The sequence below is a fragment of the Pecten maximus genome, chromosome 19 (assembly GCF_902652985.1).
Source record: "Pecten maximus chromosome 19, xPecMax1.1, whole genome shotgun sequence".
NCBI classification, from domain to species: Eukaryota; Metazoa; Mollusca; class Bivalvia; order Pectinida; family Pectinidae; genus Pecten; species Pecten maximus.
In genome coordinates, this window is record NC_047033.1 from 19362418 (window position 1) to 19381976 (window position 19559).

Sequence of the window (19559 nt, forward strand, 5' to 3'; positions counted from 1 at the left end):
CGGTATGGCCACTCCTGTACAAATAAACTGGTGTTATTATACAGTGGTGGTAATAACGGTATGGCCACTCCTGTACAAATAAACTGGTGTTATTATACAGTGGTGGTAATAACGGTATGGCCACTCCTGTACAAATACACTGGTGTTATTATACAGTGGTGGTTACAATAACGGTATGGCCACTCCTTTACAAATAAACTGGTGTTATTATACAGTGGTGGTAATAACGGTATGGCCACTCCTGTACAAATAAACTGGTGTTATTATACAGTGGTGGTAATAACGGTATGGCCACTCCTGTACAAATAAACTGGTGTTATTATACAGTGGTGGTTACAATAACGGTATGGCCACTCCTGTACAAATAAACTGGTGTTATTATACAGTGGTGGTAATAACGGTATGGCCACTCCTGTACAAATACACTGGTGTTATTATACAGTGGTGGTAATAACGGTATGGCCACTCCTGTACAAATAAACTGGTGTTATTATACAGTGGTGGTAATAACGGTATGGCCACTCCTGTACAAATACACTGGTGTTATTATACAGTGGTGGTAATAACGGTATGGCCACTCCTGTACAAATACACTGGTGTTATTATACAGTGGTGGTAATAACGGTATGGCCACTCCCGTACAAATACACTGGTGTTATTATACAGTGGTGGTAATAACGGTATGGCCACTCCCGTACAAATAAACTGGTGTTATTATACAGTGGTGGTAATAACGGTATGGCCACTCCCGTACAAATAAACTGGTGTTATTATACAGTGGTGGTAATAACGGTATGGCCACTCCCGTACAAATAAACTGGTGTTATTATACAGTGGTGGTAATAACGGTATGGCCACTCCTGTACAAATAAACTGGTGTTATTATACAGCGGTGGTAATAACGGTATGGCCACTCCCGTACAAATAAACTGGTGTTATTATACAGTGGTGGTAATAACGGTATGGCCACTCCTGTACAAATACACTGGTGTTATTATACAGTGTTGGTAATAACGGTATGGCCACTCCTGTACAAATAAACTGGTGTTATTATACAGTGGTGGTAATAACGGTATGGCCACTCCCGTACAAATAAACTGGTGTTATTATACAGTGGTGGTAATAACGGTATGGCCACTCCCGTACAAATAAACTGGTGTTATTATACAGTGGTGGTAATAACGGTATGGCCACTCCTGTACAAATAAACTGGTGTTATTATACAGTGGTGGTAATAACGGTATGGCCACTCCTGTACAAATAAACTGGTGTTATTATACAGTGGTGGTAATAACGGTATGGCCACTCCTGTACAAATACACTGGTGTTATTATACAGTGGTGGTAATAACGGTATGGCCACTCCTGTACAAATACACTGGTGTTATTATACAGTGGTGGTAATAACGGTATGGCCACTCCTGTACAAATACACTGGTGTTATTATACAGTGGTGGTAATAACGGTATGGCCACTCCTGTACAAATAAACTGGTGTTATTATACAGTGGTGGTAATAACGGTATGGCCACTCCTGTACAAATAAACTGGTGTTATTATACAGTGGTGGTTACAAATAAACTGGTGTTATTATACAGTGGTGGTTACAAATAAACTGGTGTTATTATACAGTGGTGGTAATAACGGTATGGCCACTCCTGTACAAATAAACTGGTGTTATTATACAGTGGTGGTAATAACGGTATGGCATTGATTTGGAATGAGACAGGACACATTGTGGTCTATTCAGAAGGGGTTATTAACCGGTGACCTTTGACCTTACCAAATGACCACTAGGGTTTGATCAAGTGTAAAGAACTTGGTGTAAATACAAACCAAATCTGTTGAGGGGTTCTCAAGATATGACGTTGATTCCGAAAAACGTATCCTAGCTGTGTAGAAGGTGTCAAAGGTGACCTTTGACCCTATAAACTAGACCAATGACTAGCAAAATGTGATCAGGTAAAGAAGTAGACATTATGTATGATGCTATGTTGTAAATATTAACTTAATCTGTTCAGGCCTTCTCAAGGTATGACACTGATTCAGAACGGGACAGGATGGAACAGATGGACTTGGGTGACTCGATGTCTCTGTTCTGAATTAGGCTAGGGGATACATTTTCTTAAGCATCCTTAAATTAAGATATGGGATCCTAATGTTGAATTTTGTCTACCATATTTTACAAATTGCACATGTAAGCTCAGGATTAGACTGTCCCCCGTCTCTAGAGTATCACAAATTATAAATAAAATTGAGCTTCATGATTTTGGTCCTTAGGATTCTAGAAGTTTCTAACTAGGGGCAGTTAATCTAGTATTAGAATTTAGCTTGACAATTCTTAACACAAAGAACTGATGGTCTGGTGACCAGTCAGGAGACCAACATATCAGCTTGAATGTGACTCATTTAGGGGGTGGGCTTATTGGAGGACAATGATATATGTAGCCTTTGTTATTATATAACACATATCATATATATATATCCAGCTGGCTACATATAGATATGTCAATTATCTATGTTTGATACAGATGAGTGGGATCTGGCTCCGGGCTATCGAGAGACGACCAGAACTGATCAACAGATACTTCCACCTGCTGAAATCTGAGTAAGCTATGTCCTCATCAGTGTGTTTGGTTACAGAGGTAGCCTCAGGTTGTATAAAATCACCCTGGTGTAAACAGAAACTCGTTATGATGATATAGGCAGTGAATTTCATCTCTTGGTGGAGAGATAATACAACATGTATTTACAGAAAGTCCAGATTTTGGAAATTTTTCCTCAGTTGAGCAGAAACTGAAATGTCTATTGTTTTGTTGTACATAATTTTCAAAATTCAACTGGCCCACAATTTATTTTCTCAAACGAAAGCTTATAAATGTTCTCAATTTCAAAGACTTGAAAATTTGAGCATCACGATCAGATTCTCTTTCATGGAAAGTTGGCAAATATGTTTAAGTGAGGAAATATTTCTAATAAGGGATATTTTTAAATATTTCTAAAGTACCAGTGTTATCTTTCCATAAAATTTTCTTCTATGAGTGAACTAAAAATTTTTATAGTGGGATGATTTGTCTACAACATTTAATTATGAAAGACAATCAGACATCGTTAGATAATTAAATGACAATGATCAATTTTCACCTTCACAGAACCAGGTATATAACCTGAATTGATTTCTACTACCAAACCAAATTCAGTACCCAAATTGTCCAGAAGCTTAAATTTATAAATGCTTAGATAAAGTTCTGCAGAATAACCTTGACCACACTCCCAAGGTCACAGATTTCAAAATTATGTATAAACAAAAAGCAGCTGTCAAAATGACTATGGCTTTTGGGTTTGATTTAATTTTATTGTAAATTTTATTGTCAGTAATGATGGTTTTTCTTAATATGTTGTTTTAGACGATACAGAGATGTTCGTCATGCAGCAGAATACATGACAGATGATCTAGCCATGAAGATTGCGTCAGAGTTCCTCAAGTGATTATACATTAATTCATAATCCATGTTAGAACACTATCAATTTTCTCTACACTTTATAAAAGGGAGGTTTCCTTTTCATATAATGTACATGTACTTAGCAGGCATCATTATAACAGGCAGTTTTCAAATTTGTTTTTTTTTTACTGAATCTATATTAATTCATATTGCTTAAAAATCACAACAGATATATATATATATCTCAGTACAGTATTATTTGATTTTGGTTGTAAATTCTGTCTAATTAATTATTCATCATGAAAAATGATAGTTATAATTTTGTTCGTAGTTTGACCTTGTTTATGATTCAACCTTTGACCTTTGCTTGTCTTTAGCTTTGAGCTTGATTACCCTTTAACCCCTTGTTTGTTGGATTGGTTTACCTTTGACCCCTCGTTTGTTTGTACTTGACCTTTGACCCCTGCATGATGGTTTACAGTGAGTTTGGCGACCATGCCTTCCCAATGTTAAACAGCAGCTCAGCTGAACAAATAACATCTGTGAGTGAGGAACTCCACCTTACGGTAATTAAACATCATTTAAAATTTAACAGTTTTTAATACTTTTTTTTATAAGGTGAACTCAATTTTAATTGCTACAAATCTTTAAAGGAGCTTCATTAGGTCACCTGAGATGAAGTCTCAGTATTGCGGTCGCCTTTTGTTGGGCGTCATAGGTCCGTCGTCCGTCATAAACAATTTACATTTTCAACTTCTTCTCAATTACCAACATGCCCAGAGACCTGATTTTGGGTGTGTAACATACTGGAATGAATGGTTACCACGTTTGTTCAAATGGATGACCTTGACCTTCATTCAAGGTCACAGGGGTCAAATATGCTAAAATCTTTAAACAACTTCTTCTTGTTAATCAAAAGGCCCAGAGACCCAATATTAGGTATGTAGCATGCTGGGACAAAGGGCTACCAAGTTTGTGTAAACGGATGACATTGACCTTCATTCAAGGTCACAGGGGTCAAATATGCTATAATCTTTAAACAACTTCTCCTTCAGATAACCAAAAGGCTAAGAGACCCTATATTTAAGTCTGTAGCATGCGAGGATGAAGGTTACCAAGTTTGTTCAAATGGATGTCCTTGACATTCATTCAAGGTCACCGGAGTCAAATATGCTTTAATATTTAAATGACTTCTTCTTGATAACTAAAAGGCCCAGAAACCCAATATTAGTTATGTACATTGTAGCATTCTGGGATAAAGGGCTACCAGGTTTGTTTAAATGGATGGCCTTGACCTTCATTCAAGGTCACAGGGGTCAAATATGCTAAAATATATCAAAACTCAGGTGACCGTTCAGGTCCATGGGCCTCTTTTTAATCTAGCATCCAATGATCGACTCTTTAGAAACTGGCTTAATTGATTGGAAATGATACTGTCTGGTAACTTGGTGTATGCATGGATCTTCCATACATCAGATGATAATTTAGGTGGCAGTTCAATGGCCATTGTGGTCAGTGATGAATTGACCTTGAATTATTCCTTAGTAGTATAATTGACCCTTCTCAACAAATCAAGGTACCCAAGTCTGGTTTTAAATGTAACTAATATTTGAGAAATAGAGATATGAAAAAATAATTTATAACTAGAGAAATTACATAGGTCACTGTTTATGGTCAAACTTAGTCTCCCAGCCATCACTTGACAATATGTATAGCACTGCTTATAACAACCACTTTGTAAACTTTGTCTAAACTTTTTGTTTATATATGATACCACTGTGTATAGCAAACGCTGCATGTGTGCAATGCTACTAGCAAACTATTGCTATTGTCCTGAAATTATTATACTTTGTTAATCTGTATTGTATCAAGATTGTAATTCATGCTTTTGCATGTTATGAATTGATTTAAAGAAATAAATGGAAATTTAATCAAATGTCAAGGACATTTGCATATTGTGAGGTCAAGGTCACCTTGTATATTTCAGACCATCCTTTGTAACCAAACGATGTATGAGATCCTGATGAAGTCTGGGTCCTACAGGTCATTGGAGGATGCTTTGGAGGAAAACCGAGCAAAGCAGAGGAAACCAGTCGCGTTCTTCTCCCTGAACCAAACAGAAGTGTGTGTACTAGAGACAGCAGTAGATCTAGCCAGGCTGGTCGATCCATCAGTCGACATTTCTATATTTGACATTATAGAAACAAGTCTGACAGAGGTGTGGTATGATTTTATAATAAGTAATTATTCAACTCTTAAATCTAGTTCTGATCCTGTAAATGTTAAAACATGTTAAACACGGTTTGGGGTGAAATTTGTCATTTCGATCTGAAAAGCCACTACAGCTTTTTTGTTTGTGCATGATTCCATTGACTTGACATTGGAACAATGTTTGGTGTGGGTCATGAAACATTCTACAATTTAGGACAAGGCCTTGAGTATTATTTTCTGAGTGATTGAAAATGTTAGATAGTTTAAATTAACTTTGGTTCAATGTCAGGTAATTGAGATTAACTTTGGTTAAATGTATGGTAATTGAGATTAACTTTGGTTCAATGTTAGGTAATTGAGGTTAACTTTAGTTCAATGTCAGGTAATTGAGGTTAACTTTGATTAAATGTTAGGTAATTGAGGTTAATTTTGGTTCAATGTTAGGTAATTGAGGTTAACTTTAGTTAAATGTTAGGTCATTGAGATTAACTTTAGTTCAATGTTAGGTAATTGAGGTTAACTTTGGTTAAATGTTTGGTAATTGAGATTAACTTTGGTTAAATGTATGGTAATTGAGGTTAACTTTAGTTCAATGTCAGGTAATTGAGGTTAACTTTGGTTAAATGTTTGGTAATTGAGGTTAACTTTGGTTAAATGTTTGGTAATTGAGGTTAACTTTGGTTAAATGTTTGGTAATTGAGGTTAACTTTAGTTCAATGTTTGGTAATTGAGATTATAACTTTAGTTCAATGTTAGGTAATTGAGATCAACTTTAGTTCAGTGTTAGGTAACTGAGATTAACTTTGGTTCAATGTTAGGTAATTGAGATTAATTTTGGTTCAATGTTAGGTAATTGAGGTTAACTTTGGTTAAATGTATGGTAATTGAGGTTAACTTTGGTTCAATGTCAGGTAATTGAGGTTAACTTTGGTTAAATGTATGGTAATTGAGATTAACTTTGGTTCAATGTTAGGTAATTGAGGTTAACTTTAGTTCAATGTCAGGTAATTGAGGTTAACTTTGATTAAATGTTAGGTAATTGAGGTTAATTTTGGTTCAATGTTAGGTAATTGAGGTTAACTTTAGTTAAATGTTAGGTAATTGAGATTAACTTTAGTTCAATGTCAGGTAATTGAGGTTAACTTTGGTTAAATGTTAGGTAATTGAGATTAACTTTGGTTCAATGTTAGGTAATTGAGGTTAACTTTGGTTAAATGTCAGGTAATTGAGATTAACTTTAGTTCAATGTCAGGTAATTGAGGTTAACTTTGGTTAAATGTTAGGTAATTGAGATTAACTTTGGTTCAATGTTAGGTAATTGAGGTTAACTTTAGTTCAATGTTAGGTAATTGAGGTTAACTTTGGTTAAATGTTTTGTAATTGAGATTAACTTTGGTTAAATGTATGGTAATTGAGGTTAACTTTAGTTCAATGTCAGGTAATTGAGGTTAACTTTGGTTAAATGTTTGGTCATTGAGGTTAACTTTAGTTCAATGTTTGGTAATTGAGATTATAACTTTAGTTCAATGTTAGGTAATTGAGATTAACTTTGGTTAAATGTATGGTAATTGAGATTAACTTTGGTTCAATGTTAGGTAATTGAGGTTAACTTTGGTTAAATGTATGGTAATTGAGATTAACTTTAGTTCAATGTCAGGTAATTGAGGTTAACTTTGGTTAAATGTTAGGTAATTGAGATTAACTTTGGTTCAATGTTAGGTAATTGAGGTTAACTTTAGTTCAATGTTAGGTCATTGAGATTAACCTTAGTTCAATGTTAGGTAATTGAGGTTAACTTTGGTTAAATGTTAGGTAATTGAGGTTAACTTTAGTTCAATGTTTGGTAATTGAGATCAACTTTAGTTCAATGTAAGGTAATTGAGGTTAACTTTGGTTAAATGTTAGGTAACTGAGATTAACTTTGGTTCAATGTTAGGTAATTGAGATTAATTTTGGTTCAATGTTAGGTAATTGAGGTTAACTTTGGTTAAATGTATGGTAATTGAGGTTAACTTTGGTTCAATGTTAGGTAATTGAGATTAATTTTGGTTCAATGTTAGGTAATTGAGATTAACTTTGGTTAAATGTATGGTAATTGAGGTTAACTTTAGTTCAATGTCAGGTAATTGAGGTTAACTTTGGTTAAATGTTTGGTAATTGAGATTAACTTTGGTTAAATGTTTGGTAATTGAGGTTAACTTTAGTTCAATGTTTGGTAATTGAGATTATAACTTTAGTTCAATGTAGGTAATTGAGATTAACTTTAGTTCAGTGTTAGGTAATTGAGATTAATTTTGGTTCTGTGTTAGGTAATTGAGATCAACTTTAGTTCAGTGTTAGGTAACTGAGATTAACTTTGGTTCAATGTTAGGTAATTGAGATTAATTTTGGTTCTGTGTAAGGTAACTGAGATTAACTTTGGTTTTATGAATTCATGGTAGAAAGTTCACCATTTTGTATAAATGTTTTTTTCAGACATGTTCTAATGATGGCACCAGAATTTCCCTTCCTAGATGGTACTTGGATAAACAACTTGTCCACGAGAGGGGGTCTCTGTGTGGGAGGTCATCAGTAATCATGGAAACGGTATATGTTGTGAATTTGTATTTACTAGTAATCAGTAACCATGGAAATGACATGTCTTGTCTCCGTTTAAACTTATCCTCAGTTACCATGGAAATGACATGTCTTGTGTCTGTTTAAACCTATCCTCAGTAACCATGGAAACAGTAAGTTCTAAATCTGTTAGTAAACCATAGAAACAGAAGGTTCCATAATGCTGGTATCCTTGGAAACATTAAGTTCTAAAATATCTGCTTGTAACCATGGAAACATAAAGTTCTTTTATATCTTGTAACCATGGAAACACAAAGTTCTTTTATATCTTGTAACCATGGAAACAGTAAGTTCTAAATCTGCTAGTAAACCATAGAAACAGAAGGTTCCATAATGCTGGTATCCTTAGAAACATTAAGTTCTATAATATCTGCTTGTAACCATAGAAACATAAAGTCCAATATCTGGTTGTAACCATTGAAACAGTATATCCTACTTTGTATGTATGCTTGTTATATATGATGATGGAATGTTTTTTAAGAAAGTTCATTATTCAAGCAATTAAAGATTTCATTTTTTAATGACCTAATTGCTAAGGTTGTAGATATATTATTCACCAAATAATCTTGTAATAGATTAACATATTCATTAAGCACTTATCTAGAAAATCACTATAAAGCCTACATTTGTAAGCAGAAGTGATTTGAAAGTCAGTAGACAATTTTTGTAGAAATGAGTGAATTACAATTTAGATGTTAAAGTATGATTTAGTTAGAAACAATTCTCCACACTCATAAAAGAGAAAAGGCAAAAATGACCTGTAGATTATGGGAGACAGTCACATAGATCCTTTCAAGTACCTATATAAAGCTCGTTATTCTAGATTATAGAAACAAAACAAAATACGGACATTTTGTACAGATGGACCTGAAAGTTGGCTGGATTTTGTTGACAGGGAGAGTGTAACTGCTGTGAGGTGGTGTTGTGTACAGCTGTGCTGGATCTGAGGAAAAAGGAATTGATGTACACACCTTTAATGTATCTAGTACAGGAATTGGTTACCAAGGTAACAAGCCTCTCTCTCATTTGTTTCCATAGTAACATGTCTTTTCCTCATTCATGGAGTGAAACATATATGAAAGAATATTTGCTTCTTTGCTAAAATATATTTTGGTAGATTTTTTTGACTGCTGGAATACTACTGTTTTTCAATGTCTAAAAATAATATAATTTTCCCATTTTCAAAATCTGACAGATGTCTTCTCAATCTCTTGTTTATGGAGATCGTACTTGAAAGCAACACCTGGAATTTTGAGGGTGCATCTTTGTAGGATAGCATGTCGTTGTTTATAAATAGACAGAGTTAATAATATATACCATTACTTCTACTTTTCTACTTAATGTTTTTATCATTTATAGAGTTCGAGAGGAAAACCACTTGGCAACTGTCTAGAAATCAAAGATGGAGGTTCTAGCTTAAACAATGAAGTATTTATTGCAAGAGAGACAAAATTAATGGAAAAAATACAACAACTGGAGGTAATTTGAACCTGATTCAAACAAAACCAGAGGATAATGATACATGTACTGTGAAGAGTATGTCATTAGTGTGCATATAATTTTTCGACACAATCCTGCAGTGTTTGATTACCGTGACATGTTTTTGTATGGGGGTCAACATGTTTTTCTATTTGGAACAACATGTTTTTGTATGGGGTCAACATGTATTTGTATGGGTGTCAACATGTTTTTGTATGGGGTCAACATATTTTTGTATGGGTGTCAACATGTTTTTGTATGGGGTCAACATGTATTTGTATGGGAGACAACATGTTTTTGTATGTCGTCATCATGTTTTTGTATGGGGTCAACATGTTTTTGTATGGGGGTCAACATGTTTTTGTATGGGGGTCAACATGTATTTGTATGGGGGTCAACATGTTTTTGTATGGGGGTCAACATGTATTTGTATGGGGGTCAACATGTATTTGTATGGGGGTCAACATGTATTTGTATGGGGGTCAACTTGTTTTTGTATGGGGTGAACATGTATTTGTATGGGGTCAACATGTTTTGTATTGGAGACAACATGCATTTGTATGGGGTCAACATGTTTTTGTATGGGGGTCAACATGTTTTTGTTTGGGGTTCAACATGTTTTTGTATGGGGGTCACATGGCTTGCCATGTTGGTTTATTTCTTAGACTATATACTCTGGTTTCCTTCACATGTAAGACCAAAGACGAGCATTCACCCAGACAAACAATATTGATTATAACTAATTCCACAGACCAATAATATTTACATTTCATTAAATTATTTACTCATATTAATATAGTAATACTAATTCTGATAACTTATTTTGACTCAATCAAATTTTAGTGTGTTATCTCATTTTAGCTGATAAGCACATACACAAATGGGCTTACCAACACCACCAGTACTTTAATCACAAACTCGATCCATTGTCCCAAAATGATATCCACTTGTTCTGATTGTATATTCTTACTATAAATTTCAGGCTTCCTTGTTTTACATAATTTTTTTTCTTGATTTTTTAGGTCACCTCTTAGTTGACCTATTGCAATATAAATCTCCTTTTGTCTGGCATCGTGCGTCATAAACAATTTACATTTTCGACTTCTTCTCAGAAACCACTGAACCAATTTTAATTAAATTTTTTGGAGAAACTTTCCATTGTCCAATGTCAACAAAAAGTTGTGAAGGGCGGGGCAAAAAGGATCAAATTAACTAAAATTTCAAAATTCTTCTTCTCAAGACCCAAATAAGTTAGAATCAAATACTCTTAATAGATGGAAGGGACATAGGGTTCTTTACCAAAATTGTGAATTTCATGACCCTTGGGTCTCATATTTGCCCCTGGGGAGGGGTAAACTTTACTCTAGTTTAAATAGGGATATCACATTTTTTTTATTTTATGTATAGTGAAATAGCATTTTTGACTAAATCATTTGTTTTATTTCTATTGGAATTCATTCTAACTTGGTTAACATTATCAGCATTGTATGACAGTTTAATAATATACACATGTTGATCCTGGGCTAAAGGGTGAGGCCAAAAAGGGCCAAAACTGAAATAAAAAACAAAAAACAAAAAAACATCTTCTCAATTAACACTCAAACAAGGTAGAATCAATTACTTTCATAGATGGAAGGGTCTTAAGTTGCATTACCAAAATTGTGAATTTCATGACCCTGGGGTCTCACGTTTGCCCCTGGGGAGGGGGTTAACTTTATAATTTACTATAGTTTATATAGGAAAATCACATTTTTGACTATTATTTGTTGGATTTCTATTGGAATTCATTCTAGCTTGGTTAGAATTAGCAGTTTTGGAAGGCAGATTGGTGGTATGCAAATGTTGGCCCTGACTCACCCCTAGGGGCTGATGGGCGGGGTCAAAAAGGGCCAAATTGCCAGAAATATTTCAAAACTCATGTAACTGTTAAGGCCCAAGGGGATTGTGTTTTTTTTTCATTCATTTTGATAAAGGTAGTTACAGAGTTAATTTTTCCTTTTAAAACTTTCAGGACTCCTTATCAAAGGAACAACAAACAGCGTTAGATAAGTTAATGAGTGTGAAGAAGAAGCTTAAGGATGCTGAACATCATCTGACTCAGCGAGAAATTTCCATTATTGATGAGGAAACTCATATTCGTGAAAGTTATAAAGCAGAAATTGATAAATGGAAGAAAAAAACACAGGTAAGAAAGTTTTGATTAATTATAAAACATACACTATTCACCGTTATAGTTTTGACAGAACACCTACAATTGTAGTGATTGTGCTAACATGATGGACTCAATACTAAAGTACATGTTACATATATTAGCTAGGGCCTGGTTTTGTTGGCAAAAGGGCCCGGTGTCATGTGGGATTTGTATCCCCCATAGGATAAGTACCCGGATACTAAAACAGGCCATAGGATTAGTATCCGGGTACAATATATGGCCATAGGATAAGTATCCGGATACAATAAATGGCCATAGGATAAGTATCCCCCCCATAGGAATTGTATCCCCCCCCTAAAATTTATCATAAGGTAACAATGTAAGAATTTTGAAAATGTTTTTTTTTTACCGTTTAACTGCTTTAAAAGGTTGAAAAATAAAGTATTGTCATATAATTTCATAATTTTTTTTCTCTTTAACTATATTCAATAAAATTGATGAATTATTTCAAAACTGTTAAAAATCATTTGAATTGTTGATCAACCCTGATATAGTCACTGAAGCAGTAATAATTGAAACTTACTGATTATAAAGTCTGCCCTGTGTCACCTGGGGAAAGGTAAACCTGTTAGATGGCCCCAGGGAATATATGTCATAGTTGACAGAGTGTTGTTTTAATCAGTATTACCTATCACCTGTTCACCTATGTAGATGTTGGAGTGGGGTAAAAGAATATATCATTAAGTCATCCTTAAAAAGAACCTGAAACAACCAACATCAACTTAGAATTCATCAACTAAATCACAGATTTTCTTCTGGGTCCCACTGAAAAGAGGAAATGAATTATGATCTATGTGCTGTATAAAGATGTGTGATTTTAAATCACTAAAGTGATCATTACTTTAAGATGCAATGAAAGTGATAAAGACCTGTTATCAAGTTTTTCTTTTTCTTTAAGTATTACTTCGTTCGTTAGGATCATACTCACCAATTTCATCATATGTAATAATGAATCAAAGTTAAACATACATTGCACACTTTATTCATTCTATACCCATAGGATTTGTATCCCCCTACTTTATGTCATTTAAGTTGATTTCTATATATTATAGCCATAGGAATTGTATCCCCCATACTTTATGTCATTTAAGCTGATTTAAGCCCCCCCCCCCCCTATTTCATGTCATATCAGCTGATTTCTATATATATATAGCCATAGGAATTGTATCCCCCCAACTTTATGTCATTTAAGCTGATTTCTATAGCCCTAGGATTTGTATCACCCATATTTTATGTCATTTTGGCTGATTTCTATAGCCATATTATTTGTTAAATTGTGCTGACTGTTGAATTTATCTAGAAAAAAATACTTGAAAAGTCGGTGATAGGAACAGAAATCATCAAAAACTGCATTAACAGCTGATTTCTGTCTTCTTCAACAGGAATAATTTATTCTTTTCAATCAGACAATCATCAGTTAATTAGAACAAAGATTTTATAAACATGTATGTGAATGAATAAGTGTGTCTGAATACATACAGTTAATATTCAACCTAATCAATATTTTATTAGGATTTGTATCACCCCAACTTTATGTCAGTTAAACTGATTTCTATAGCCCTAGGATTTGTATCACCCATATTTTATGTCATTTTGGCTGATTTCTATAGCCATATTATTTGTTAAATTGTGCTGACTGTTGAATTTATCTAGAAAAAAATACTTGAAAAGTCGGTGATAGGAACAGAAATCATCAAAAACTGCATTAACAGCTGATTTCTGTCTTCTTCAACAGGAATAATTTATTCTTTTCAATCAGACAATCATCAGTTAATTAGAACAAAGATTTTATAAACATGTATGTGAATGAATAAGTGTGTCTGAATACATACAGTTAATATTCAACCTAATCAATATTTTATTAGGATTTGTATCACCCCAACTTTATGTCAGTTAAACTGATTTCTATAGCCATAGGAATTGTATCCCCCCTACTTTATGTCAGTTAAGCTTATTTCTATAGCCATAGGAATTGTATCCCCCCTACTTTATGTCAGTTAAGCTTATTTCTATAGCCGTAGGATTTGTATCACCCCTACTTTATGTCATTTAGACTGATTTCTATAGCCGTAGGATTTGTATCCCCCCCCCCCCCCCCCCTATTTCATGTCATATCAGCTGACTTCTTCTCAATAACCAAGAGGCCCAGGACTTGATATTGGGCCTGTAGCATGCTGTTGTGAAGGGTTACCAAGTTTATTCAAATAAATTACATTGACCTACATTCAAGGTCACAGGGGTGAAATATTTTCAAATCCTGCTATAGCCAAGAGTCACCAAGACCCGATATTAAGCCAATAGTATGCTAGAATGAAGGACTAGAAATTTATTGAAATGAATAAACCTACCTTACTCTGATATTTGAATAAATTGGTTATCAGTATAGTATCTGTAGAAATGGACCTCAACAAACTTGCTGTAGAGCCAGATGAGTGAAACAGGCCCATTGGGCCTCTTGTATAAGGAAATCACAAATTTTACTTTCATTTGTTTGATTTCTATTGGAATTCATTCTAACTTTGTTCAAATTTTCAGCGTAGGATGACAGCTCGATAGTATGCACATGTTGACCCTTACTGACCCCCTGGCCTGATGGGTGGGGCCACAAATTGTCAATTAGATTACTTGATTACTTCAAAACTCAGTTGACTGTTTAGGCCCCTTGGGCCTCTTGTCCAACATAAAGTAGGGGATGACACAAATCCTATGGCTATAACAAGAGGCCCAGAGGGCCTGTATCGCTCACCTGGATTTTATGATATATGAAACAAGAATGATTAAGTATATTTGTCACTGGTATTGCTATGTCAATATATCATAGGCATTTTATATGGGTACGTGAGGTTTTTATGCCAAAAAATGACTTTTGGCGCAACCCCTTAGGGATGCTACCACACAAATGTGAGTGATATCCATTGCTTAGTTTCAGAAAAGAAGTTGTTTAAACCCATTGACCCCTTTTGACCCCGCCCTCTGCACCCGGGGGGTCAGTTCCTTCCTTTATAAAATTTTGAATCCTTACCCAAAATAATGCTACCTGTCAAATATGAGCTGTTTCAGAGAAGAAGTTGTTCATATCAATTTAGCCAAATTGACCCCTTTTGGCCCCACCCCTCAGCCCCCTGGTGAGGTCAACCCTAAAATTTGTACAATTTTGAATCCCCACCCCATGACCATGCTACCATACAAATGTGAGTGATATCCATTGATTAGTTTCAGAGAAGTTGTTTATATCAATTTAACCAAATTGACCCCTTTTGGCCCCGCCCCTCAGCCCCAAGGGGGTTGGCCCCGTCATTTGTTCAATTTTGAATCCTTAACCCAAGGGAATGCTACCAGTCAAATATTAGAGATATCCATTGCTTAGTTTCAGAGGAAAAGTTGTTTATGTCAAATCTGCCAAAATGACCCCTTTTGGCCCCGCCTCTCAGCCCAAAGGGAGGTCGGCCCCACTATTTGTACAATTTTGAATCCTGACCCCAAATGTATGCTCAGTCAAATATGAGCAATATCTATTGCTTGGTTTCAGAAGAGAAGTTGTTCATATCAATTTAGCCAAATTGACCCCTCTTGGCCCCGCCCCTCAGGCCCCCGTGGGGTCAGCCTCACCATTTGTACAATTTTGAATCCCCACCCAATTATGATGCTACCAGGCAAATATGAGCAATATCCATTGCTCGGTTTCAGAGAAGAAGTCGTTTATATCAATATAGCCCAATTGACCACATTTGGCCCCGCCCATCAGGCCCCTGGGGGGTCAGTCCAATAATTTGTACAATTTTGAATCCCCACCCAATAGTGATGGTACCAGGCAAATATGAGCAATATCCATTGCTCAGTTTCAGAGAAGTCGTTTATATCAATATAGCCCAATTGAACACATTTGGCCCCACCCCTCAGGCCCCCAGGGGGTCAGCCCCATCATTTGTACAATTTTGAATCCCCACCCCATAGTGATGCTACCAGGCAAATATGAGCAAGATCCATTGCTTGGTTTCAGAGAAGAAGTCGTTAATATCAATATAGGTATATTGACCCATTTTGGCCCCGCCCCTCAGGCCCCCAGGGGGTCAGCCCCACCATTTGTACAATTTTGAATCCTCATACCATAGTGTGCTACCAGGCAAATAGGAGCGATATCCTTTGCATGGTTTCAGAGAAGAAGTCGTTTATATTAATAGAGCCAAATTGACCCCTTTTGGCCCCGCCCCTCAGGCCCCCAGGGGGTCAGCCCCACCATTTGTACAATTTTGAGTCCACATCCCATAGGGATGCTTCTGACAAAATTTGGTCAAATTCTGATCAGTCGGTTATGAAGAAGAAGTCAATTGTTGACGGACGGACGGACGACGGACGACAGACGGCAGACGGACGACCGACGGACGGACGGACAACGGGCTGACGGACGCAACGGTATGGCCTAAGCTCACCTTGGTCCTTTGGACCAGGTGAGCTAAAAATCAGATTAAATGACATAAAGTAGGGGGGATACCAATCCTATGGCTACAGAAATAAGTTTAACTGACATAAAGTAGGGGGGGTACAATTCCTATGGCTATAGAAATCAACTTAAATGACATAAAGTAGAGGGGATACAATTCCTACAGCTATAGAAATCAGTTTAACTGACATAAAATAGGGGGGGACACAAATCCTTACGGCTATAGAAATAAGCTTAACTGACATAAAATAGGGGGATACAAATGCTATGGCTATAGAAATCAGATTTAATGACATAAAGTAGGGGGGATACAATTCCTACAGCTATAGAAATAAGCTTAACTGACATAAAGTAGGGGGGATACAAATCCTATGGCTATAGAAATCAGATTAAATGACAAAGTAGGGGGGGTACAAATCCTATGGTATAGAAATCAGCTTAAATGACAAAAGTAGGGGAGATACAAATTCTATGGTTATAGAAATTAGCTTAATTAACAAAGGAGGGGGCGGGGGGGATACAAATCCTATGGCTATATAAATTAACTTAATTAACAAAGTTGGGGAGATACAAATCCTATGGTTATAGAAATTAGCTTATTTAACAAAGGAGGGGGGGGATACAAATCCTATGGCTATAGAAATCTGCATATTTATGTTAAAGGAAGTTATGTTAAAAGATAGATTATTTTTGTTTTGTTAGTATTATGTATCCAATTGATCTTGTCAAGTTGTGAATGGAGAAAACCATATTTAAACGAACCAGCAAAAACTCAATTTAAAAAAAAATTATTGATGTAAAAATCCATGTCTTTCTGGAAATTGGAAAAAATGGTATGTATATACCGTTAATAAATCAAAACCATTATTAAATATTCATTTATGTCACACAATACTAGGTAATAACTTGTATTATAGATTATATATAATAATAATTAATACAAAGAAATATGGACAATTTAATAATAGTAATGTTTAAATAAAAAAATAAGCATAAAACTTCATGAGGTATTTTCTTTAAACAAAACAAAATCCTAATATTTATAATTTCAAGCCTTTTTTAATGAATGCTTGTCACAACACACATCATCCACATTAAATTCACACCTGTCAAGTACATTGCCATCCTGCTGATTGTGTGTACATCACACCCTGACCCCATGCATGACTGCTTACCACCCCCTCCCTAATTGTCTTTGATGACAATCATTATATATAAACCTAGGTGTAAGAGTCACCAGGTATGCAGAGATCGAGGAACACATATATAAAAGTGAACAGGGAACCACTGCAAACTGTATATATCATAATTGCTGTCACTTGAATTGACATGTCATGATTAAATAGATACAGTCTGTATATAAAATATATACACCCCTGCAGTCCATTCTCCCAATACCTTAAAAACTCCTTTAATCCTCCAATTATCAAAAAAAGAGTTCATTAATACTTTCTAGTATATAAATTCATTGTATTGAACACACATATACAGATAAGGTTTCATATGAATAGGGGGGATACTTTTCCTATGGGGGGGATACAAATCCTATGGTCAGTTTTAGTATCCGGATACAAATCCTATGGGGGATACTTATCTTATATGACACCGGGTTTATCATTTTTTTAATGTGACATTACCTAAATCTAGATAGACCTGCAGATGTAGATGCAGGCCTTGAAAGTCTTTGTCAAGGCTCGACTGAGCACAACATCAATTACTATTAAAAATTAAACACTACATGGTCAAACTGTTCCAACGATTTGGACCATGAACATGAAAACAAGCCTGGTTTTAGATTATAGACTCCTGAACTTAAGTGGCTGATTAAAGAATACCATCAATGACATTTTAATCAAACTGTTTCTGTAGTTTCGAATTTTGAATGCCATTTCATGAGAGATACATAAAATTACGTACATATTTATGACACTAAGTATAACTCCTTCTGAATTTCGAAATCTGAATGTGGTTGTCATTTTGACCATGAATTCCTTTTAACAATATCATTTTTTTTTTCAGGCAGAAGTTGAAGAACTTAAACAATTGCTTGCAAAGAAAGATGAAATTATCATGAACCTGGAGGCAACTGTTGATTTTAAACAAAGAGAGCTATCCGTGAAACAAAAACAGGTAATCTACAGTGTTTGTGAGATTAAACAAGATTGATCTGCACATTATATTAATGAGATATGTTGAGTGGAAGTTGACTGTGCTTATACCCACAGTGGCCAGGTAGTTATTATAGAGATAATCAAGACAGTTGTCTTAGGTCTTGGGTTCGAATCCTGGTCGTGTCATTCTAATTTTTATCTCCGTATCACATATGGTACCCATTTAAAGGTATTCATAGAAAGTGATATAGGGTCTCCATCTAAAGGTATTGATAGAAAGTGATATAGGGTCTTCATCTAAAGGTATTTATAGAAAGTGATATAGGGTCTCCGTCTAAAGGTATTGATAGAAAGTGATATAGGGTCTCCATCTAAAGGTATTTATAGAAAGTGATATAGGGTCTCTGTCTAAAGGTATTCATAGAAAGTGATATAGGGTCTCTGTCTAAAGGTATTGATAGAAAGTGATACACGGTCTCCATCTAAAGGTATTGATAGAAAGTGATATAGGGTCTCCATCTAAAGGTATTCATAGAAAGTGATATAGGGTCTCTGTCTAAAGGTATTTATAGAAAGTGATATAGGGTCATTGTCTAAAGGTATTTATAGAAAGTGATATAGGGTCTCTGTCTAAAGGTATTCATAGAAAGTGATATAGGGTCTCCATCTAAAGGTATTCATAGAAAGTGATATAGGGTCTCTGTCTAAAGGTATTTATAGAAAGTGATATAGGGTCTCTGTCTAAAGGTATTCATAGAAAGTGATATAGGGTCTCTGTCTAAAGGTATTCATAGAAAGTGACATAGGGTCTCCATCTAAAGGTATTTATAGAAAGTGATATAGGGTCTCTGTCTAAAGGTATTCAGAGAAAGTGATATAGGGTCTCTGTCTAAAGGTATTTATAGAAAGTGATATAGGGTCTCTGTCTAAAGGTATTCATAGAAAGTGATATAGGGTCTCTGTGTAAAGGTATTTATAAAAAGTGATATAGGGTCTCCATCTAAAGGTATTCATAGAAAGTGATATAGGGTCTTGTGTGTCTTGTGGG

At 35.2% G+C, this 19559-nt stretch overlaps 1 protein-coding gene across 1 annotated transcript in view; it reads left to right on the top strand.

The window, feature by feature from the left end:
• LOC117317398 overlaps positions 1-19559 on the top strand; it is a 48065-nt gene that overhangs the window by 21780 nt on the left and 6726 nt on the right. The window contains exons 8-16 of the mRNA XM_033872210.1: positions 2530-2606; positions 3406-3483; positions 3923-4007; positions 5429-5659; positions 8128-8238; positions 9164-9274; positions 9628-9747; positions 11759-11932; positions 18420-18530. Coding sequence (XP_033728101.1) covers positions 2530-2606; positions 3406-3483; positions 3923-4007; positions 5429-5659; positions 8128-8238; positions 9164-9274; positions 9628-9747; positions 11759-11932; positions 18420-18530 — 1098 coding nt within the window. The remainder of the gene's footprint in view (positions 1-2529; positions 2607-3405; positions 3484-3922; positions 4008-5428; positions 5660-8127; positions 8239-9163; positions 9275-9627; positions 9748-11758; positions 11933-18419; positions 18531-19559) is intronic.